Source organism: Cavia porcellus, unplaced genomic scaffold (genome assembly GCF_034190915.1).
Source record: "Cavia porcellus strain 051 isolate PalLab524CR breed Dunkin Hartley unplaced genomic scaffold, mCavPor4.1 scaffold_20, whole genome shotgun sequence".
Lineage (NCBI taxonomy): Eukaryota > Metazoa > Chordata > Mammalia > Rodentia > Caviidae > Cavia > Cavia porcellus.
The window spans coordinates 50,328,170-50,352,949 of NW_026947503.1; the positions used below are offsets into that span (position 1 = coordinate 50,328,170).

A 24,780-nucleotide genomic window follows, 5' to 3' on the forward strand; every position below is an offset into this window, starting at 1 on the left:
TCAGTGTTGGAAAACTTTTTTGGTGTTTTGAGGCTGGGTCTCACTATGTAGTTCAGGCCGCCCTTGAACTGACTGTGGAAGCCAGGCTGGCCTTGAAGTCTTGGTGATCCTCCTGTCTCAGCCTCCCCAGTGCTGATGCAGATTGCAGATCTGCATCATGACATTTGGCTTTCCTCATTATATGAGTACTAATTTGAATCTTACTGGATTGTGATTTTAAATGTGTAAGTTCTTAGATTTTATTGTCTGTGAAGTAAAATAATAGAGTGGTTTAAGCAAAATTAATGTACAGTGCAAAGTCAAATCCTACAGTTTAGCATTCAGAGTTCTCAGAATAACAGCTCTAACTGGACATCTCATTTTGTCCTGTGTGAATACCCACCAGGCCCTGAATGTGCTTGTGTTTTCTCTATATTAGCAACCTCAGATATAAAACACTCCCTAAGCCACATTCCTGCAGAAGAACTTTTCAGGTGAATAGAAAGATCTCGCCTTGTTTGATCTCATTCATTATTTTATATTTTACCCATTTAGAAATCACAGTCTGTTAATAAAGCACCTGATCACTATTTATGATGTTGTTCACTCTCTTGCATTATGTAATTTGAGGTGCTTGCTTTATCTTCTCAACTAGATATTGGGCACCAGGAGAACAAAATAGCCTTTTATTTTTTGTTTTGTTTTGTTTTATAGTAAATATTATATTCCTGGGCCGAAAGGCTCAGATTGACACAGCAGCCTACTTAGAACTACTTGTTAATAAGCAGTGAGGCAGAATATATTTCTATGTGTCATTTAAAGCTTCTTTGGAAAAAATTATTACAAAATGTACAGTAGTTACCATGAAATACAAAGAAAGTGTTCAAAAGTATTGTACCTTTATGACCTTCAAAATGCCTTCATTCGTTTGTGAGTCTGTTTCAATATCAAACCAGTTTCCATCATTTCCAGAGAGGATTGTGTATTTTGCCAACCAATTATCAGTACCCTCTTCATCAAGATCAATTGCTTGTAATCGTAACAGTTCTGAACTCAAACAGTTCTCTTTGATACTTGCTGAGTACTGCAATAAAATAGGTCAGTTTCATAATCTGAATTTTCAAAAGAATAAAGGCATCAACACATAGTTATCAAATGGGAACAAGCTAAATGATTTTTTATCCCATTATTAATGGCATACTTCTAATCAGAAATACAAGAATTAAATGACTTTAAAACTAATTTTCATATATAGCATGAAAAATGTAGCTTAAACTGCCATTTTTGTTTCACTTTTTCCTGATTATTTTTAATTTGTCTCACTCTTTTCGGTAAGGAATCACACTTTTTTCAGTAAAGGGCCGGCTAGTTAATACATTAGGCTTCATGGGTAAGAACATCAGTGTTACGGCTTCTTGTCTCTGCTTTTGCACTAAACAGCAGCCATAGACAGCATGAAAAGGAATGATCAACAAGATATATGGTTATCAAAATAAGTGGCAGTCCAGACTTGGCCCTTTTATGTTGGACTTTATATTTCTTTATGCACAAAGACAAAAATGAAACTTGATACTATTTGGAATTCTGGTAGAATTAATTTAGTCAGTCATGAAGCAAATACAAATATATTTCTATTGTCATATTATTCCTAGAGTTATGCTAACAAATTCCCACATTTCTGTGAGTAAATTTTATGGCGTCGATAGCTCTTGCTTTCATAGAGAACTTTCCTTGGAATGGTGACATATATTTATTTCCCAGGTTTATACAACAAAGCTAAGCCATTCACCCTCCAGGCTCACAAACTATCAGGAAGCAACCCAAGTAGCTACACTTACAAAAGAGAATCACAAGGGTAACAACTTACTGAAGTTTTTTCTAAGACAGGGAAATTATCGTTGACATCTAAGACCTTGATTCTGCAGTCGCACTCGGAGGACAGCCCGTCGGCAGCTCCGTCGCGGTCTGAACCCCTCACGAGCAGGTTGTACATACTGTGTTGCTTCATTGGAATGGAAAAGAGTTGTAGGACTTAGGTTTTGTCTTAAACAGAACCCCGCTACTAAGGCCACTACTTGTCTTTACTTTTATATGCATGTCAAATAAAATCTACATAATTGATCTTTAATTTTCATTAAAAATGAGTGGAACAGTTTTTCTTTTCTCCTTCACATTGGAATAAAGCACACATGGCTCACTGCTTCTTTGTTTTCAACACTGATTTTTTTATTGGTACTATTTAGATATACATAATTATCACATTCATCATAGGGAACTTGTACCTGTATGTAATATATCTTAGTTTCTCTTTTTCTTCCCCATTCTCCTCCCCTTCCTTCACCCCCTCTTCCATCTTTATTTACAAAGATTTGTTTCCATTTTATCATTTTTTTCTCTCATTTCTTTCTTTTCCCATCCTTCCCATCATCTCCCTTTCCTTTTGAACAGTTGCTTCCTATTTCACAGTATTGTATGTTTTGGTTCTTATTTACACTTTCAGTTTCTCACACCAGAGAAGCAATGAGATATTTCATTCATTCACAGAAAGCTTTACCTCTCTGTCAAGGAAGTTGGACATCGTGCGGACTTCTCCGGTGTACCTGTTCACCATGAACATTGGCACACCTGCAGGCTCCTGAGAGAGGATCTTGTAGGCAATTTTAGAATTCAGATGATTGTCTTCATCTGCATCAGTGGCACTGAGCTTTACCACCAGGGCATCTAGAGATGAAGACAGGGTGGGGAATGATTGGCATGGTTAGGATTAATGCATCAAATCTCTAGGCATAAAAAGAAAGAGTAGTTGACTTTTTCTTGAATCATTTCGTTCATATTTTCTATGCAAGTATGCTAGTGCAATTCTCACATATACCAGTGATTATCAAAACAAAGTGAGTTGCTTCTATGAATCTCTTTGTATTTATAAAATATTTGCACTCATTAAATGATTAAATGGAAAACTAGTAGCAAAATATAGTGGTCTTTAATATATAATAAAAGTCCAGTAGCCTACTTAAAGGAAAAAAAGTGATGGTATCAGCTTTCTTTTTGTCATGGTTTTGTGAAGTTACTTTAAAATGCTTAATTAAGCAAGATTGTAGTTCAGTTAAAGACAACGTTGCAACTATTTATCGAGCTCCTATACTTTTAGCTGTCATCTAGAAAGAGATAATTATTATGGTTGCACTATAAGGTAGTAGCACTTTGTTAAGCATTCAAAATGTGTAATTATTGAAGAGAAGATTTGATCATAGGAATCTAAGCAGTTCTTAATTACTTATAGCGACACAACCAGGTATCCCGGCCAATCCAGAAGCCATCAGTCTACCCGACAGAGTTTTCCGGAGTCAGTGGGTTCTAGATGTTCTTTTCTTTCCTGGCCTCAAAATGAAAAACTCAGAGCTTCCTTGAATAGAAAGATCCAGGATTGAAGGCTTCACAGTCTCTGCTGAGGTGCTCTGCAGCCCTTTCTTCAGAAACTGTTCTCCTTTGAGAAAGCATTCAGATTCACCAATCAGAGGATCTGAACTTGATGGGTGGCATCTTCTCTTCCTTCATCACGATTGTGCTGAGTGAGGCACAGCAGCAGCAGCAGTGTGACAAAGGAGGCTGCAGTCTCCTCTCCGTGCGCCCTCATGTTACATGGCCGTCCCTTGGCCTTCCTTCTAAAGTTTACTGTTCCTATATTTCTCTTGACGATGTACGTAGAGGTATGTTGGCAGGCATAGATTTGAAAGGAGAGGGAATATTAGAAGACTGGAGGGAAAAGAGGCAGATGGCATGGAGAAAAGAAAGGGAAGAGTGACATCAGAAAAACAGAAAAGTAAGAGGGAAAGAGTTCAGCTAGGTGTGGTAGTGATCATTTGCAATCCCAGCACTTGGGAGGTTGAGGCAGGAGGATCCTTGTGAGGCCAACCTGGGCTGCACAATGAGACCCTGTGTCAAAAAGAAAGAAAGATAGAGAAAGAAAAAAGAGAGAGAGAGACAGAGAGAGAGAGAGAGACAGAGAGACACACAGAGAGAGACAGAGAGACAGAGAGACACACAGAAAGAGAGAGAGAGAGAGAGAAAGAAAGAAGAAAGAAAAAGGAATTGCAAGAGAACTATTATAAAGGGAAAAAGCAGGAGGAATTAGACTTGGAAATGAAATGAATCAGGATGAAAAGAAACAAATACACCAGAGCTCGGGGCTCAGGGTGTTACTTTCTGCATAGACTGTAGCTTGTTGGTCGCTGTGGTGTGTGATGCATCTGTACCCAGCGGGGTTCAGCCACAGATTTTGAGGAATACACAAGAACAGAACCTTTTCAAACATTCATGGTTTCTTCTGCTGCTTACTCGTTTGTATTAAATTAATGACTAATCCTGTGATCTCTGATGCCAAGCACCTGCCAAATTGCAAGCATAAAAATCTACAAATCAGAGGACATTTAGCATCTTAGACATATTCCTATCCTATCTGAGTAAATAGTTAAAATTTGTGAGACTCTTTCAAAGTGCTACTTTGCTTTTCCCCCCTGATCTTTAAATGACCAGTATTACATTCTTCTAAAACCTTTGCCCAGAGGAAGTGGAGGTAGTGGACGCAGAGAAGGGTGTCTTCCTACTTACTGGCTTCGCTGTTCTCCTCGATGGCGGCAGTGTAGACACTCTGGGTGAAGACAGGGGGATTATCATTTATGTCCATGACTTTGACCCTGAGCTCTAGAGGACTCTCTAGATCTTCCCCCCGTGAGTTCAGCGCACGGCAGTAGATCTGTGGAAAGTCAGAAAAAGTCTTGCCTTTCTCCAACAAAGGAAATTAGGTTTGAAAGTACAGGAAGAACAAAGTGAAAAAGTGATTTTCTCTTGAATTTGCACTGGATTATCATGCAGTAATTTAACGTGATCAAGGCATTTGGTCACCTGAAGCTGTAACACACAGGAGAATCCCAAACAGTAAACATATTTTTACCCTTTTCTCCTCCTTTCTATTTGTTCCAGTTTTCTGGGTTTTATCAAAAGGAAGCCACAGTCCTGAAATCTTTTTTTTTTTAAAGAGAAGAAAAACAGGATGAATAAATCCAAACACACTGCTGTGACCTACCAGAAAGAGCGGAGTTGTCTCTCTGTCCACCACCGAGGTGATGTTGATTTCCCCAGTCCGTGAATTAATGGTGAACACGCCGTAGGGTGGCCGATCGATCCCCGGCCCGGAGATGCGGTAGGTGATTTTCTGGCTCGCTTCGCAGTCTGAGCGAATCTGCAAGAAAAATGGTTAGGATCTGATCTTGCATAGAGCTGATCATGAACTGGAATAAAAAGGCAATTGGAATCACAAAAAAGAGAAATCACAGAAAGAAAGGAAATCACAGATAGAGAGGCTTTGGTTTGAAATATAGCACCCTGGCTTAGTCCTGTGACACCCTGCAACAGTGACCTGCTCCAGGTTTGTGGCAGGACAGCACTGTCACATGTACACAGCCTTTACATGGGCAGCATGAGGTCACCTAATATGGTCCTCGTCCAAGGCGTATGTGCAAACTCGCACACATATGGTGGCCCCAGATTGGCTGTTATTAACAGTACATGGCTCAGTTCTCTTTGTTTGCATATAGTCTGACAAAAGAAATCAGAGCCTTTAATCCTTTTTTAAAATTTGTGTTATGGTAATAAATACCCTGCTTAAACTTGAGTTTGAGACTCAGTCGAACTGATAACTATATTAAGAAAATTAGAAGGGAAATAGTGTTTAGAGATGGAAAAAATTTCTAATGCATCACTATTCTGCCAAATACATGATATATAATACATAATATCACTATGTGTTAGTTATAATATGTGGAATATTGCAGCACTACGAGTTAAAAACCAAGGTCTTCACACTGAGCTACCTTCTCAGCCTATTTATTTGCTCATATTTTGATTTAAAGGCCTTGTAAAGTTGTTAAATTGCTCAGGTAGACCCTGAATTTGCAGTCCTCCTGCCTCTACCCTTAGAGTGCTGGCCTAGGCATGGGTCACCATGCTTAGTTTCTGTCTGATAGATTTCATAACCAATATGCTGCCACATGGGTTTCGTTTTGATGACTTTGTATCTATTGCTCATTCACATATTAAAGATGAATGCACCTGGTAAAAATATTAGGACTTGTCACCCCAGCATCTACCAAGAATTAAAGTCAGCTGAAAATACAATTTCAGTTAGCTCAGGTCTTGTCTAAAGAGTCTTTTTTACGTATAGAAGAAAATTCTCCAGAGTGCAAATAAAAAAAGGGATATGCCCATAAAAGTCTAACTATACACTAAGTGAAAATCATACTTTAAAAGCATCTTTCCACTTTGAGAAGTTCTGAGAAAACACAAGGTTCTTTGCTCGAGGTGAGGTTCTATCTGTACCCTCCCTGCTGAGGCTTACTCTGCTTTTGCTGTCAGTGTGTAAGGAGGGGATCAGGGCAGATCTTCCTGTTGTTGGTTTTTACAGTGGTCCAGGCCAAGATGCTCAGAAACAGAAAGTTAAACTGCTACGTGGATCGCAAATTTCACAGATCAATTCATCACACAGTCTCATCATAACTTTCCTTCCTCATTGGCATCCAGGAGTTGTGAAGGTCTTTCCATACCCTCCTAACTGTGAATTTAGAGACTAGTGCCAACTTTCAACACCACCCCTACTTTCTTGAGTTAATCAAGTACGGTGGTAAACCCATGACTATTTGAAGAGTTAGTCTTCTGATTGCCATCAGTTTCCTATGGCATATACATGCAGTGATGAGCAGACTGCAAACAAATAGCCAAAGCCCACTGGCACACTCAAGTCAAGTTGCTTCCTAGGATTACTTGCTAAGGATGCTGTTAGCAAGCATCATTGCTCTGTGTCAGCTACCAGCAAGTGACTACTTTCCAAAACCCATATGGGACAGCGGGGACTTCCCATCCTTGCAGTATGTCAGTTTTCCTGCTGGCCACGCATTTGTTATCAGTGCAGGACCCTCTGTGCTGTTTGGGCTTTGCCCCTTACCCTGGCGATTGGATTTCTCTTTGAGTTGTCCTCTCCTTCCCGACAGGCCGCGGCAAACTTGATCCATTCCCTCTTCTGTCTTCTGACGGTTTGCCATGTTGTAGTGCCGTTTTCAATGTCTAATTCTTTCACCTTAAGCAAGGATACTGCACATTCTTACAGTGTTAGAAAACTTGCACTTACTACAGATACTGATTTAACATTGCGAGGTGCACCCAGAAGAAACAATGGTGCTGAATTTGAGGAACAGAGGAACTTTTTATTAATTCTCAATCCTGAGTAAACACAGCTTGCCCAGTGCTGATTGCTACTGTACTGGAATCACCTCTAAAGCTCTAATCAGATGGATTCCACTAGCTCTGTGCGGTGTGTGCAATGTGTAATAATTCATGGTACATGGTAGCTATTCTTTACTCCATGCAGAAGCCTGGTTCACCTCACCTTTCCTGTGCTTGGACAGGATTTACTGTCGATGGAGCTAAAGGTTGCTACTCCTCTGTGTGAGAATGTCTCACCCTAAATCTAAGTTGTGCTTAGGGAAGGAAGTTTTCTCTTCTGATGATAAGGGCACCACTGTGGGTAGGAAACCAAACGTATTATTGCAAAATTAGAAGACTATTGTGATGTGGCACTGCTCGTATGTCCTATGGACATTTCTATGGCTTCTTCTTCTATTTTTGTTTTTTGAGACAGGATTCCACTGTGCAGTTCAGGCTGGCCTTGAACTTACTTTGTAACCCAGGCTGACCTCAAAATTCCTCCTGCCTCAGCCTCTCAAGCGCTGAAATTACAGGCATATACCACTCTGGCTTCTTGATGCGGCATATTTATGTCTCTCGTTGCTAAGTATATCCCTTTGTGGCCTTCTGTTGTTGGTTGTGGATACTAAACAATTTTATATTACTAAAGATTTTCAAAATGCTACTACGTACATAAACATATGTGTATATACGTGCAAACATTATATATTTATTTTTGAAAGTACTAATATCTTTGTAGAGATACACATGATTATATGTTTACTCAAGGTAAGGTTTTATTTAATTGCTACTTTCGGGTAGGGAAGTTCCATGTGCGTGAAGCTTACTTCACGAAGCAATGCCTTTATGCCTTTCATTTTAATACAACTTCCCAGAATGTATTATATGTTTCCTATTTTGCCATAAGAAATTAGAAATGTAATTTTGTTTTCTCCAATGACTTGAGTTGATCAAAATAAAAATTTCACTGCCATTATAAAATTAAGCACCATAAAGGACATCAGTCTTATTTCCTGTGTCCTTCTCTAAAAGCCAGCAGATTTCCTGTTGGTTTATTTAATTGAAATTATGTGTTTTTAAGTTTTGTATCTTTCCTTTACTCATAGACTAGTTTCTTATAGATATGTCTAAAAAAATTCCTTCCTTAAAGTGTTTCTTTTCTACTTTTATTTTGATAGAAGTTGGAAAACTCTTTTTTATGTTTTGAGACAGGGTCTTTCATGTAGTTCAGGTAACCTGAGCTCACCATGTGCCCCAGACTGGCCTCAGATCCACTGTGATTCTCCTGTCTCAGCCTCTCAAGTATTGTGATGACAGATGTACACCACCAGACTGCATAGACTGGGAAACATTTAAATAAGCTACTATCCTAGTTTTATGAGTGAGAGTTACAGAGATACTGACTTGCCCAAGCCCTGATCTTAAAGTATAAAAATTTGAGAAGGAGGGGTTTTACTATTGCTATTTCAGCTTGATTTATATCCTTCCCCTTAACTTTTACCTGGATGATTATGTTTTCAAATATTCTAATGTTTAATGCATGCTGTTCTCTTTTAATTTTAAGTAGCGAAAATAGTTTTATTATACATTACCTCAACGATAAATTCACTGTTTACTTCCAGCACCACCTGTTAGAAAAGGCACAGTGTTAGCATACATTCACATAATCTACAAAACCAGCATCACAGCAGCATTGGCAATATTCTTTTATGAACTTAAATATGCATTTAGTTAAAAATGTAAAATTGACATGAATAATAGAAAATGAATAGGTAGGCTTTCGACCCTCAAAAAACTTTTACATTTTTAATACTTACTTTAATTTTTATTTGTATTAGTATATGTGTGCAGTACATCATCATTACACTCTTTGTGGAGGCTTTTAAAGCTTCAGAGAAGACAAACGTGACTTTCTGCAGCAAGGCAGTTAGGACACCTGCTTCAACAGAGACACACGTGGGCGGGGGGCGGGGAAGCGCAGGGAACTCTGCTTGTCAGGGTGGAGCTCAGCCAGGCCTCTGAGGAGAGCTGGGACTTCAAAAGGTTCTGTGGGTGCAGCTGATTTAATAAGAGGAGTTGATGGAGACTTTTCAGCTGGCGTGAAACAAGAACACAGGTGTAAGGGCACAAAATTTCGGAGGGTGCTGCAGATCTGGTGCAATTAGCGGCCCGGGGGAGAGGCACCGTGAGAGACGAGGTCAGACAGTCAGTGTAGGGCTAGACTGGAAGCGCTTTCCACCCCAGGCTAGGCTGTTTGGACTTCTTTGGATAGAAAACGAAGTGACGAAATCATGGTCTGTAAAACATGTCATTTATATGAAGGGAGGATGACAAGAGAAAGCACTTGAAGTGGAGACATCAAAGAATTAGCACTTGCTTAGGTAAGATATAGCCAGCACATGAACCTGGGTGTAGGAGGGGCCGTGGAGCAGGGCAGAGAAGTCACCAGAGGGGTGCTGAGAGGGTTCCTGGACTGAGGGGTTTGGGGAAGGAGAGCCGATGATTGCAGGGATCTAGCTCATCATTCGGGGTACAGGGAGTACTGTTAACAGAAAGGAAATGCAGCTGGAGACCATGATGGAGGGACATTGATGGCTTACATCTGTTCTATTTACCTTCAGCATCTGTCTAATATCTAGGATAGAAAATCGGAAAAAGTGCGTTTTTCCAAAACAGTATTATTTGAAGTTGAAGAAACTGAGGGCACTCAGTGAAACAGGACCGAGCAGATAAGGGAAGCCAGCACAGAACAGAATCTCGTGGGAGTACTTACTTTTGTGAAAGGAACAGAAGGGAGAAGTCTACATACAGAGAGGGTGGCCAGGCTAAGATCGTGCTCATAGGATGCAGTGTGGGTGAGAGCAGATTCTTAGTGCAGGGGTGAGGAGGAGGGCTGGTAAAGAAACAGAATTTGGGAATGGAAAGAGATTAGCTAGGAAAGTAGCAAGAAGTATTCAGAAAGGAGGCAGAATAAGTGAGTGTTGAGTTAGGTGAAGGAGGAATAGCGAGTGCTTGGTGTATTATGGGAAGGTCAGAAAAATGGGAGCTGAGAAGGTCAGTGCTAACTTGTGCAAATCACACAGTTCAAACTGCAGAAATCAGGAAATGAGTTATTAAGAGAGAAATACAAGCGATTTTGTGCTTTGTTTTTTTGCTCTCAGTGATTACTGTGGTAAAGAGTTCCATGTCAATTAATTCCTACAGACATATGCGTTGGTAGCCGCCTTGTACCTCGCTTGGGGCTGGTGTTTCATGCTGCTCAGTGGGACACAGAGTGACTGAGCACCAGTATGCTGGTAGCATGTCCTACAGCGGCCCCCGAAGCTGACCTTGGTGAGTGCCAACCTGGTGAGCTTTATTAATATGAATCTCCCTGCCCTCGCCCTCGCGTTCACACTTGTCTCTCTTTTCCTCCTCTGCTCCTTCTTCCTCTCTCCTCTTTGATGTTCTCTCCAGTTTTTCCTTTCCCCCTTGTGGACCTTGTCTCAGGCCTGAAGGGCACAGTAGTGTCATTACGTTGTCCCTCCCTCCACGTTGGTGAGCACAAGCAGAGCCGGGTGACCTCAGAGATGTAATCCACCCATGAGTGTCATTTGAACTTGAAACAAGAAGTGATGGTGAGTCCTAGCAGGCTTCTGATCATAACTGCGTTGGAGATGGGGCAGGTAATTTTTACTCTGTAGAGGAACACATTCCCTCCCCGGTTTCTGCCTGCTCACAGCAAGCCTGCGAAGTTATATCGGGAGCCACTGATGGAGTATTAAAATAGCAGCAGAGAAGGGGCCCAAGTCACTACTCTACTGATAATTCTTAGCCAAACTTTTCTGTATTTGTTTGAATTTTAGCCGCCTATAATTATGCTCTGTGCTCTGAGAAGATACTGATGTTTCTATTAATACTCCTAATGTTAAAAATGAAATGTTAAAAAAATCTGAAAAAAAAAGGCATGCTTCCTCAAATCTTTCTGCATTGACAGCTAAAATTTGTCATGAGATCGAAAGTTTGCAAAGGATGACATTTAAAACTAATGCAAGTGTTGGCTGATATATTAAAATACAATTGTCTAATCACTTTTAAATGTAGCAGATACAATCTAAATGCCATTGTCATTTGTTGCCTAGTGTCATTTATCAGAAAAAAAGTACAAAATGAAGTTCTTTACAAGTTGGAATTTATTTCACTTTCATTCTCCTTGCATTCCTGTATTCGAGTTCCATCAATGAACCAATGGATTGGGTTAGCTTTACAATTACACAAAGCAGCAAATAATGTTCATAGTGAACACTACAGAAATTATGGAAATTTTGATGCATTGTATTTAAATATAGAAAGTAGAAATGGATTGAAAATGTAAAGAGATGGAATTTTAAAACAATAATTTGTGAATAAATACCACTCAGAATTTAAAGTCTCAGCACCAATTCTGTTTTTGTTTGGCTTATTTCCATGAGGACTATAGTCCTTAAAGGATGTTTATATTTATAGATGATATTGGAAGATTTTTAAAATTGGTGTCCTTAAGTTTTTCTTATTCTGAATTAAGTGACCCAAATCTGCAAAGTAATTTAGCCTTTAAATGAATTTTAAAGGGCTTATCAGTGATTAGTATGTCTTCTTTTAATTTCGTGGAAAACAAATAATTGAAAACAAATATAAGTGGCAAAAAGATTTCAGAGTTTAAGAGTCAGTTCTCTTTCTTTTAATACTGATAGTGTATTTTGAATTATCTTTTATTTTGGTGAGCCAGATAGTTTTACAATCAGTTGCAGTGCTATTTAGCAATATTGCCATGGGTGTGAGTAGGATTTTTTTAAAAGAAGGATTTAGGAGAGGAGAGTCTGTTTGGTTTAACTGGATGCTCAGGTAGGTTGATTTAAAGAAGAATGCCTATCATTCTGTCTGTCTGTCTATCTATCCATCTATCAAATATCATCTATTTCTCATCTACCACTAAGCTGAGGATCTGAAAATTGGTGGCTTTAAAACTCTGTGCATTGACACTCTTTGAATGCTCCAGCATTTCACTGAAATATGTTCCTCAGTTCAAGACAATCATTGGAATAGTAGTTAAGCAGATGCAAGTTTCTTAAATTGATGTGCATTTAAACACAAATTCTTAGGCTTAAAGTACCACTTGGCTCCATTAAAAGCAATATCCTTGTAAAGCAATATGGTTAAGAGACAACTTGCTTAGACGTGAAGGCAGACGAGACAAGTGTGGGTCTGGGTTCTGTCCTTTACCAGCAGTGTGACTTGGGACACATCCCCCAGCCCGATTCTTCAAGCTCTGATCCAAATAGAACTACAGTGTGGAAGGGAGGGCTTGATTCTCCAATGGTTGGTGCATCTGCGATAGGAAGCGCAGTGGAGTTTTCTCCTGCTTTAGAGTGTGCATTTGTAGTATTCCCTGTCATATAAAACCACTAATCGATCATTTTTAAAGACTTGAAATTAGCCACACAAACCATACTTGTCTTTACTTCAAAGAGATGAAAAAGTATTTTAAATTCTTTTGACCTGGCTCTTGTCCTGACTACAGAGCCAATTCAGCCGACATATAAGAACTAGACAAAGTAGCTCTAAGAATCCTTGACTGTAACAACCTCCTTCTATCCTTTCACTGGCTCCGATGTTTCCTTTCTAGGCCAGGGAAGGTGCAGTACTGGACCCAGGGAAGGGTTGTCACTTAACGGGACTTGTGCTATGCCTGGTGGAGGCCTCTGCGGTACACTTCCTGCTCCCTGTTTCCTGCTTAGCTGGCTTTCCTGGTGAGGGCAACGTAGCCAAGCCCCCCAAGTCCTGTTATTGTAAATGCAGGTCTCCTTGAAGGAACCAGCTGGTTTTACACTGGAGGCTTGGAAAGAGGTCCTGAGCACTGTCTGTGGGCTCCTCACTTTCCAGGAATCATCTGTGAATTGATCTTTTGCAGGAAACATGAAATGACATTGCGCTCCCAAAATATATGAAGTAGCACAATTTCAAAAATCCCGAACTATAAAGCTACCTGGACAACTCCTGGAGACACCATTTGCCTGTGAATGTCACCTGTTTAGAGCACAAATGGGTCTGACCTTGCACTCCGATATCGATTGTCCTGAGAGCCTGCCTGGAAGGCACCCATGCAGAGTGGAGTTGGCTGAATAGTCATCGCCAGTGCAGAAACCAGAAAGGGATTTGGAGGTACCTGCTGTCGATGAAGAAAATGATCTGGGCAGATATGCATTAACCTAAAGGCAGTGTAATTCTGAGAACCTCCTCGATGAGAGGGTATTTTGTCATTTCTTTTTCTGTGGGAGTCCTTAGAATAAACTGCATAGAATAAATCTGAACAGAACCTTTGCAGGCTATGTGAGAAAGACAATGTGAAAAGAAAATAAGAAAATAAACATGCACATTTGCTTACTTCATGTCTAGGTAGAGCTATGTGTTAGAAGATGGAGAAGCAGATAAAGGACAAAAAATATACCAGAATGTATGAGACAGTGTAAAAGAAATTGTGGGCCCAAAGTGGGAAGGGAGTTGATTCTGGTACTTTTGAAAGGTTTCAGATCTGGACTGTCTCAATGATGGATTGTCTGACCCATGTCTCTCCTGAACATTTGAAAAAAAAATGTTAAATGAAAATACTTCTGTATATCTTGCAGGGATTTTGTTGACACTGTTTTCTTAGTTTACGGTAGTAGATGGATAATATGACAGACTTTACTCCAGAGAACCAACTCCTGTTTTTCTCAGTTCAAAGTACTCATGTTCATTTTGAAGAGCATTAACCACATTAATGTTATGCATAACCATGGGTGGAAAATACGGTGAATGACTTGGTAAGAAATGTAAGTTAGAAACTAAACTCCTTTATTAATAGAAAAATTTGATAGGTTAAAAAAATGGGACAAACCAAGTTTTCTGTATGTAAGACAAGTCCTGAGTTATTATGATAGTTATATTTCAAAAGGAATAATAGAATATGCATATGCAACTCAGCAAATTGAAGAAAATTTTCTAGCTTTGTTTTCTTTTCTAATGCTGCTAGAGAGAATAGAATGGCTTCATATACAATAGGTGGAACCTCAGTTGTTACCTGAGCTCAATGCAGTATTAGCAGACACATGGATACTTTACAACCTGACTGTATTTGGTAGCTACTGAGCATGAATTCCTTATATACTGAGTGTATATGGAAGCTTTATCTCTGTGACTTATCTTTTTGAAGTCAGTTTTGAACTCATTTGCATACCTAGGACCAACTTATTAATAAGCAGTTACCTCTTGAATAATGCTCATAAAAATTATTGAGTAAAATAGTTGGCATCTTCCTAGGGATCCAATAGGGATGCCAAGTTCAAGCCTAATTATAACACTTTTGTTTGTAATTGAAGGTGTATCAAGTAATGGCATTTTAGTTTGCAAGCCATGTAATTTTCTGTGTAGAAAGGAAGGGCAAATGTTTCCCATGCAGGTAATATGGGAGGCCTTCTCCGGTCTCTCTCCTCACACACCCTGTCATCAAAGCTGCTCTGGTGACTGAGTGGGGAATTCCACTGTGGACCCACTTGGGAAACAGGAAGTGGCGCTGTGCCTCGGTCAACATGGCTCCCCTGCCCAGTGAGAAGCCCCCCTGGTCCGGAGGTGCCAGCAAGGGTACGCCAAGCCAGGCTTCGAGGGATCAGAATTCTTCTAAAACAGAGGAGCATCTTTAAAAAGCTGTCCCAAGGCCGTGAGCTATTTCTAGGGTAGGATTTTATCTTGCAGTGCTGCGGGTTCATATAATGGAACAAACTACAAAGTTATAATTTGTAGTATAGTCAGAATGTTAGCCACCTCTTGGGATATAAATCTTGTTACATGAAATTTCTGCCATGGGCTTTATAGCATTTTGAAGCCAAAAATATGTATTTGTCTATTTCACTTAAAATATGTATACTTTTATATCTGTACTTCATACTTATATAATATATATCATAAAATGTATTAAACATATTTACACAAAAATTCCAAATATAAATATAGCTTTGTCTATTTGCCTTAATACATGACATACATTTATATATTAATACATATTGCATATTTTATACTTATTCAATATATTAAATATATATGTAAATTGCTTGGCTGCATATGTGTATGTAAAAGTAACAGAGGTAACGTTAGTTTCCATGTCATTAGCGTCCACCTGTGATTACATAGTTTCTGTAATAAGTGCTACTACACCAATCATTATCACTTTATCTAATATATAACATCTATTATATTTACTAGAAATAAAAATCAAATCAGATAATGTGCCTTGTATCGTTATATTTCTAGAAATCTGCCTGTTGAAATAAACAAAGCCAAATATCTTTGCTATTTTTCAGAATTATATTGTTTTGTGTGAGAACTAAATTGAAAACAGGCTAGGTTACTTCTGAATACGTTTTTAAATTGCAGTGACTGTTTCCAGTTTACAGTGATAATATCTATATGCTTAATCCTTGACTTTTTTTTTTTGAGACAGGGTTTTCCTGCACAGTCCAGGCTGGCCTTGAACTCATTATGTAGCCCAGGCTGGCCTTGAACTCCCAGCAGTCCTCCTGCCTCAGCCTTCTGAGTGCTGGAATTACAGGTGTGTGCTATCACGCCCAGCCTCCCTTATCTTATTATTTTTTTAAACTAAGAATCAAAATAATTAACTGAAGGGTTTATATTTCTTATGTAGCATGAATAAGTCACCTTGGTGGGCAAAACTTTTTATCTGATCAGTGGCTTTTTAAGGATCTTATTAACTCAATGAAATATAGGTCTCATTAAGCTAATAACTGTTCTGTCTCCAGTAATTCTTCCCCAGTAAAATGTAAACAACCCATAGCATTATCTAAATTTCTAGATTCTCCAGCCAAATTTATGCAAATGATACCCAGGAGCCAGACAGGAGCTTCCTTTACATGAGTATTAAGTAGTGATAATTAGAAAAATCACAGTTTCTACAGTGGAAGAGACTGAGTGATGTGTCTCATCACAAATTCTCCAGGGGGTACAATAAAACCCCTAGGGCCACTTCCAAGGGGAGCGGTGACTCAAGCCCGAGACAGCTGAGTCTTGGCTGAGTGTCCATGGGACTTCCTTTCCTCCTGCGGCTTACAGCAGAAGTATGTAATGAGCACATGGAGGAAGGAGAACTTGCCAGCGGACTTCTGATACAATGAAACACCCTATTGAAACCTGGAGTCTGGGCTACCTTTTATTGGTTAACACCGTCAAAACTTTGTTTAAAGTACGCTGTGGTTGAGTGGTGTCTGACACAACGTCCTGGTGAGTCTCCGAGAGGTGGTCACACCCTCATCAGTGCACGCTGCCATGATGCCCCGAGAAGCTTTGATTTCCTTGATGAAAAGGGGACAGAGTTCAAATGCAGGCGATTAAAGACCAGGAGGCGGACCTATTTGTCTACAGTATCCGCATCAGCAGCACTTTCAACTTTTCTGGCATTTGTCTCAATCTTGAAATATGCTGGAAGTGATGACTCTTTACTTCCTGGATGTTACTAATTATTGCCCTAGCTCCCGGTCTTATTAATTGTCCTCTTAAAGGGTCTATTAGAAATGCCTGAGAACCTGTGTCTAGCAAAATTACCATGAAATATCAAAAATAAATTCTTCAGTGTCAGTGGGAAGTGGGGAAAAGCTAAGTAATCAAAACCCCTAAGATTAATACTACCAGAAGGAGGGCCTGAGAACCTTCTGAAGTGCTCTTTTAAGATCAAGGAGAAGACAGATTAACTCTTTAATTAAATAATATTATCATAAAACATGCCTATGCAGAAAGCAATAGGAGGTAAAATTCACTGTTTATAAGTTGTTTCTAAATAGTTACCCATGCAGTTTTCTTTGCAGGGAAAAAAAAAAGTTTATTGAGAAAAACACAGACATCCTACTGGAGAAGTATAACAAGAAGCATATACTGGTATCTTACCAGTTCTATTAGAGATCAAGTCTTTAATTATATTTCCTGCCTCTTTCTTTAGGAGCTTTTTAATTTGGTAAATAAAAGAGCATTATTATAACAGGACATCACACTTCTTTTTGGTATTTTTTTGGTTTATATAAAAAATTTGGTCCTGTTGAATAACCTAGCTCTTAAAGTTGGAAAAGGCTTTGGCAGTGTGGAGCTCCCGCACGGCTCTTGAATTTATAGCTACTTAAACTCTAGAAGAATAACTCTCACTGCCCCAGCCCTGCTGTTCTCCTTTAGAACTCCTGTTCCGATGGGTTGGTGCCATGCTACTTGCTTGAGGGCAGCATGGACATCATTTTCCAATGTTAGGTCATAGCACTCCTGGGAATACTCTGGGGAGAATTACATGTGTGTTGTCTTGATTTGCTTGGAAAAAATGTGTATACTCTCCTAACAATCTTTTTTATCTTTAAAAAAATTTTAAGTGTATTTTCACTGATTTCTTCTGTCATCTTATCATCAGTGCACTTAGTCTAAGCTAATCCAAACTAGCCATGATTAATTCTTGAAATAAGCTCTTCTAATTGAATTTGCAATAGTTTGAATTGATCAACCAGATCTTAATCCCTCCAAGGATGTAGAAATAGAAGCTACTGCCTTGCTTTTTTCAAGGGTCATAATTTGAACTTGTGTACTGCAAGGTTGAAAGAAAATAATATAAACCCCAAATTCTGTGCTTGCTTTATGGGATGTATCACTTCTTTCTTGCACTATGGAGTGTTTTAATAATATGATTTAAGTATTTCATCATTAGAGCAAGGTAATTTTGATATAGTTGACATCTGTCTGCCTTCAAAGAAACCCACAGGGAAAACTGTTTAAAAAATGGGCTTGACAACTTGCCTCCAAATTTCAGGCCCATTTGCACTGGGAATTTTTACAACAATCTGCTTGATTTAGGTATAAAATGATGGAACCAGAATTTTATTTCCAATATGAACTTCAGAATTAACCTTGCATTTTATCTGAATTAAGTGTGTCTCTGAGACTGTGTCTAATTCAATTACATTTGTACTTGGTTGATCTATGTTATTTGGTTCCTGCAAGCACCAGGATGTTTTGAAATCAGTGGTGGCTGAACTCCTAGACAACTTTTTGCAGAATGAGGATTAAAAATGGAACAAGTCCCGTACAGAAAACCTGATAGTGAACAAAAGGTACAAGACCTCAAAGCCGGCATTTCCTCCCCCAAGCCTTTAAATTCTACTTACCATTAGAACGACCAGGAGGCAAATGTTTCTGAAAAGGAGCCAATCCATTGCTTTGAGTATCCCTTGCACACGACACTGCGGAGATTCAACTTTAGTCCTGGTCTTCTCGGCCTTGAATTAGGCTGTGCAGGAAGGTTTCTTGTGGATGCCGTGTTAGGAAGGCATCAGTGGTGACTCTGCTGCTCTCTGGGCCGAGGGCTGAAGATATTCTCTAATGACTCTGTTTCCCCACCCCAAACTCCTGGGCTCATCTGGAAGGCTGGCATTGTTTGGGCTCTGGGTAAGAGCATAGACACACCTTCATTCTTATTGCAATGAAACCCTTTGTTGGACACCAAAGAAAAATCTTACAGAGTGAGGGCAAGATTTACAGGGAAGATACCCAATGAATAATAAATTACTCACAACATGAAAAATAATTAAAATGCTAGGGCCTATCATCAGGCTGAATAAAATTAGAAGGCTGCTTCTTACTGCCAACATTGTAAAAGCAAAATTACATATACTGACAACACATACACACACACGTCCACTACAGAATGAACCTCGGGGAACGACACTTTCAGCAGAGGGCATCGTGAAAGGGTGGCAGACCGAATGGGTTGCATAGAGGGAAGGAAACAATAACGAATTCTCTTATTTAGCCAACTCCTGGTTCCCTTTCAAACAAGTTCTATAGTTGAACTATGATCTCAATTTTAAAGATGTTCTGGAATAGCATGGTTAAATTGAAGAAAACTCCAATGTAACCAGTTCCAGTGTATTTGTTGCCAAATTTGACACCTTTCACCTGAACATATAATTGAACCTCTGTGATACTGTATTTGTGGAATTGTTTTAAAATAACAACAGAGTTTCTTCATACCTCATGGCATTTTCAGTGATTAACAAAATCTGTAACATGACTGAGAGACACATTTTAAACCACCACAAATGTTTACTAAGGAGAAGCTACACTTGGAAACTTGAAAATTGAAGAAAAACAGAAAGCCAGTACGGCATCTGGATATTTTTGATATACTTTTCCTTTTTAAGTTTCTCTTTTCCTCGTTGTTTGTATGGGTTTTGGATCGGGTGCAAAGTATCCTCATGAGAAATTGCAGGTTGGCTGAAGCATCAACAAACATTAAAAGAAAATGCAGTTAAATGTTCTCTAATTGCTAACCCAGGTCTGTTGGAGAATTTCAAAGGAAGGCTGCTGCTTTCCTGCCCAGCACTGTAATTCAGAGACAAGGCGGACTCTAGAGACGGAATGCATGCTAAGTGGCACTTGGTCTCTTGAGAAACTTAGCTGGACATTTTTGGAAGCAAAGGAAAGATTCTAGACAATTAGAGGGCTGGCATTGTTTCCTAAAATGAAGAAAAATGGATTATAAGTTGGGGATATTTATGAGAAAGAGGAAAGGAAATTTTATTTAGGCACTGGAGAAGAATGGTTGGTACATTAAGGCAATGTGTGAACAGAGCTGTATGAGATGCCAAACTCTTAAATTTGGAAATATCTGCTAAATTAACATACATACCGCACACATTTGCTATTTGAGATACTTCTTCAGGTAGTCCCCAAGGTTATTCAAAGTAGTATGGCTTAGCAGGAGAGAATTTTGGTTTTGGGGGGTACCTGGCATCAAACTCAGGACCTTATGCTTGCCAGGCAGGTCCTGTGCCACCTGAGCTAAATTCCTGGTCTCTCAAGAGAGAATTTTAAAGAAAGATTTCTAATCAGAGTCCTAACTGCAGTGTCTCAACAAATATCTCTGGAAAGACATAAAAAGTTGATTTGAAATTGGCAGTAGTTTGTATTGGTTTCAGTGATTTCAACAGTAGAACTAGTACTTGGGCTGACACTGATTTGGTGACAGAGAATCTAGAATGCTAATGTAGCTTACATTCACTGAGTGAATTGTTAACTTACTGTTCATTGTGTGCTAGCTCGTCCTTTAAACAATTAGGAAAAGTTATGCTCAAGGAAATAATTATTTAAACAAATTATTTTGTAACATTTTTATATCCGACTAAACGTTCATCATTTTTTGTTTTCATGATTTTTCCAGCAGGCGTTGGAGGGGGAAGTTTGAGATGCAACGGTTGTATTTATCATAGAAAATTTGTCTTTTACGTGTGTGTCAAACCAGCATGCAGTTTTTCCTGCTCATGAGTTGTACCTTCTGTAATAGTGCTGGTGTTCTGTGGGGCTGAGGGATATGGAGAGAAGTTCTCCTTGTTTCTCAGTGGATAGAAAGCTTATATCTGAGACCATTTTCTGAAGGTGACAGCCACTGTTAAATGCCCTGTTATCTTGTTTTAAAGCCTCGTGTCATTTTTATTGCTTGGTTTGGTTTGGTTTTATTCTGTTTTGTCTGGTTTGATTTTGTTATCATCTGCAGACAGGATTCAGCAGACACCCTGCTCTTTCTATGACAATTCTCTCCCTTGGAAGCTAGTGAAGGTTGCCCAAGAAGCACATTAACGCCTTCCAAGGATGGGACCTCCAGTGACCTCACGTCTCCCCCTCTTACAAGTATTGGCTCCTCTGTGCCACTGCACTGGGATCTCACTTGCAGCACATCAGCCTCTGGATGGCACACTCAAGTCATATCCACTCTGTGGCAAGCAATGTAAAAAATTCTGTAACAACCAAGAAATGACCACCTGCTAGCCCGTCATCTAATTTGTACTTATTCTTTAGGAAAGTTGTGGGCATGATCTTGACATACAATCCTAGCAACAAAGCTTGGTCAGGATTCTGAGCTCAAGTAGGTATTGAACAGCTACTTCTGTTTCTCTTGAGTACCTCCAGTCATTCTGGAAATAGCAGGGAATATTAATACCTAAAGATACCATATGGAGATTGTATAACCCAATCTCATCTCCCTTCTCTTTAATCCTTGTTATAGCTGTACCCCAGGGAGGCCAAAAGGAAGGTAGGAATGTCACCTCCTGCTTCACAGTCCATTTATACAAATACCAAGCTGCTTTCCAGTATTATCTACAATGCAAAGGCAAAATAGTTGATGACTAAATGTTATTAGTTAAATTTTTTCCCATATTTTAAACATTGCTGGACAATTGCGACAGGTAGTTATTGTTTATATAAAAATTCTCATAAGAGAATATTGCTGAACAACTGAGTTAAATAGTTGTTTATATAAGAATTCTCATGGAAGAGAATTTTTAAAGTAGGTTCTTCTTACTATTAATCTTTGATAGCCAAGCAGGAACATTTCATTTGCTCAGGTAAAACTATACCTTGAACTTCAGGGATGCTCTAAATATTTAATTACTGTTTTTCTCCTGTAATATGGTCCCAAATAGCAGAATATTTTCATTCCACACATCACAGCCATCTAGAACACAGTGATAACTTTGACTTTTGTATTTTTCAAAGTTACACCATAGCTAATTTAATATGTGCCAGTACACATTCTCTTTGAAAAAAAGAAATGTAATCTACATAGGCAAAGGTACGGACATTTTAGGGCAAAGTTTTCCATCAAATTTTCATAGTATAGGCCTACTGTCAGGTATTACGGAAGTAGTAAAGCATATTTCTTAAAGGCAGGTGTTAGAGGAGAGGAAATGCAAAAATATTTACGGTCCTAAACTATGTTTGTCAAATGTAGTGCAGTAGTTTCTAGAGGTGACACAAACAGAAAGGTTTTCATTAGTCTGGGCCTGGGGGAACGGACTAAAGGTAAACAGGCTTGTCTTAGTTTTGACCTAGCATATTTGCTGTGTATACATGTCTGATGGTTCGTCGACAGCCCTGAAGATAAACATCCTGTCCCTCATTAAAACCAATTTATGTGTGGCAACAAGGGACCAGCCAACCAGGCTATTTAGTGGGCATTCAAAGTCACAGCGATTAAACATCGGTTTCCAAAAGAGTTATGTTAATACCATGGCTTACACCCTAAAATCATATTCCACACTAACAGAGGCTCCTTGTTGATTCTGTCTGTGACGTCACATCGTTGGTGTGCAATGCCTTCCAAATACACGGACACCCAGTCACAGGACCTGCATTAAATTGTGCTACTACTTACATACTGATTACACACTGGATACACACTTACTTGGAAACTGTCATCCTAGTCTCTCTCCTGGCACCTGACTATGACAGTGGTGTCCCACCTCAGTGTGAAGATCGCTCAAGTGTCACTCTGGTTACTTTGAGGATACTGGCAAAGCCCTCCTGGGCAGAGTGGTACAATGGGGCAACTCAGATTCAGGAACTGGGCATCTCAGGTTGTTTGGGGAAGAAATCTTATTATAAGTTTAAAAGACAGACAGTGATTTTTGAAATGTATTTATTGGGTCAGTAGGTAGAAAACAGAGATTTCTTGGCTTTAGATTTACTGAACTGGAGTTTCTGAGGATGAGACCAAGAATTATTCATTCTCAGTGTGTTTTCCAGGTAATCCTGGGTTTCAGGAGGAAGGTCAGAGCTATCGGGATGGGTGATTTCCTGGCCTTGTGAAATGGGCATTTATAACGCAAGAAATAGAAACTTCTTACTCTGGTAAAGAAGGACATTTTCTTTTTGTGAAATCATTGTCTGTGAATGTGCGGAGGCCGCTGGGAGGTGTTGGTCCTTTCCATTTCTTCCTATGTGACCTGTTTATGTTGGTTTTCCATTTTTCTCTTGTGTTACTGATATTATTAATTTATAAGCTCACACGACTTAATTAGAGAAAATGAAGGTGACATCTTGGGGAGTTTGTCCTTCAACTTTCTCTTCCCTCCTGATCAGTGACATGAAGTTGTGTTCTATATGACTGTCTTCTGATTATTTTGTAGTTTTCTTACGTCTGTAAATTCTGAAGGATTGGGTTACTTTTAGAGACACCTCTACTCTTGCCTTATGGCATCTGGGCTCCTGAAACAGAATACCAGAAGTCGAATCGCTAATGAAAAATCAAAATTTATTTCTCTATTTCTGCAGCTGAGAAGTCCCAGGTGAACATTCCAGCAGGTTCAACACCTAGGAAGGGGCTGCCCTGAGTACGCAAAAGGCACCTTCTTGCTGTGTGCCTGTGAGGTGGAAGGGGTGATGAACTCTGGTAAGCCTAGTTTATCAAAGTAATTATCCTGTTCATGAGTGTTCTGCCCTATGACCTAATCAGCTCCTAAAATCCTCATCTTTTCATATCATCGCTTTGGGGAGAGCACAAGTATTCATACAATAGCAACTCAGATAGATCTGGAGAGATTATTCACTAGCTCTAGACCTTTCTAGTTTGGGCACAACTTCTTCAGTTGTAGCAGATGGGTGTTTGTATTAAGTGTGTGTTTGGGTGGAGGATTTGGTTATTGCTTTAAAATTCTTTTGAAGATGACTTTATTTTCTATTCTGAATATACTTACTATTTTTACTTGGTTTTATGGAGCCTAGTAGAGTAAAACTATCATGGCTTTGCTATCATTTATTGAAAATCTTCAATACCTTCATTTTTACTATTTTCAATTTTTATTGTTGTAAAAGCTACAATCTTTTTTTCAGCTTACCCCTAATTATAGATTCTAGCTTGTCAATAGTCAGACAATCATATTCTTACCAGAATGAAGAGTTAAAGTCTAAGAGCTGACTCAGTTTGTTTCTATGAGTAGGTTAATTTAGTTTGGGCATTACAATGGCTTCATCTATTTCCCTTCCTGGATTTTGGCAGATTAAAATTAGATATATTTTATAAGGAAATTACTTTATACTTGTCTCTTTGAATGATATTCTTTCAAAATTTCTCGAGCATTTATATCTTTAATTCATTTGCTGTTTACTAAAGATCATGAGACTAGATACAGATCTAAGGGTTTTTCCTATTTATTAATATATCATTTTTAATGATACTCATTAAATACGATTTTTCTTTCTTGTTTGTTACTGAGGTTTATCACACCTAATTCTTGACAACTTTCTACCGGTATTTGAAATTTTATTCTGTTTCCTTGTATAGTGGCCTTTGGCTCTGATGACTTTTAAAAGACATTATACAACTTGTAATAATGTAGTTCATCTTCCTTTCTTCACAAACAATAATATCACAGAAGGAAGGCTTCTAAGCCGTTAATGATAAGACTGTTGCAAAAGGAAGTCCAGCCAGAGTACTCGCAGGCTTTTTCCAAGGAGGACTGAGCTCCACTGGTATTGAGACCTGGTGTTTACCGCAGCAGACGGGGAGTCTCTCATTGCCAGGTCTCTGTTCCAGATTTCCTAGGGATCACATTAATCTTTGCTCTTAAATTGAAAGTACATTAGTTTTCTTGGTGATGATTTCTCAATGATCAAGCAAGATATGAATGTCTTCACTTACAGAGCATAATAACTCTCTGCATGGTGATG

At 39.0% G+C, this 24,780-nt stretch overlaps 1 protein-coding gene and 1 long non-coding RNA gene across 5 annotated transcripts in view; one reads left to right on the forward strand and one right to left on the reverse strand.

Moving 5' to 3' along the window:
* The window catches only part of Dsg4 (desmoglein 4), a 37,207-nt gene extending 18,496 nt beyond the window's left edge, over window positions 1-18,711 (reverse strand). The window contains exons 1-8 of one of the 2 annotated variants that reach the window (XM_063231805.1): window positions 18,441-18,711; window positions 8,832-8,867; window positions 6,980-7,111; window positions 5,066-5,221; window positions 4,591-4,735; window positions 2,534-2,700; window positions 1,847-1,981; window positions 878-1,063 (exon numbers count right to left, since the gene is read on the reverse strand). In XM_063231805.1, the coding sequence (XP_063087875.1) occupies window positions 878-1,063; window positions 1,847-1,981; window positions 2,534-2,700; window positions 4,591-4,735; window positions 5,066-5,221; window positions 6,980-7,111; window positions 8,832-8,867; window positions 18,441-18,488 (1,005 nt within the window). In that variant the 5' untranslated portion in view covers window positions 18,489-18,711. Of the gene's footprint in view, window positions 1-877; window positions 1,064-1,846; window positions 1,982-2,533; window positions 2,701-4,590; window positions 4,736-5,065; window positions 5,222-6,979; window positions 7,112-8,831; window positions 8,868-9,056; window positions 9,193-18,440 lie in introns of those variants that run through there. The other variant, XM_063231806.1, reaches the window with a different exon arrangement.
* On the forward strand, window positions 9,381-15,347 carry LOC134471800 (uncharacterized). 3 transcript variants are annotated; one of them, XR_010041460.1, is made up of 4 exons: window positions 9,381-9,620; window positions 10,444-10,572; window positions 10,696-10,904; window positions 13,169-15,347. It is a non-coding gene; the product is annotated as an uncharacterized LOC134471800 (long non-coding RNA). The 3 variants fall into 3 exon arrangements; XR_010041461.1 differs by having other exon boundaries at window positions 10,696-10,856; XR_010041459.1 differs by lacking the exon at window positions 10,696-10,904.
* Window positions 18,712-24,780: the final 6,069 nt, after the last annotated feature.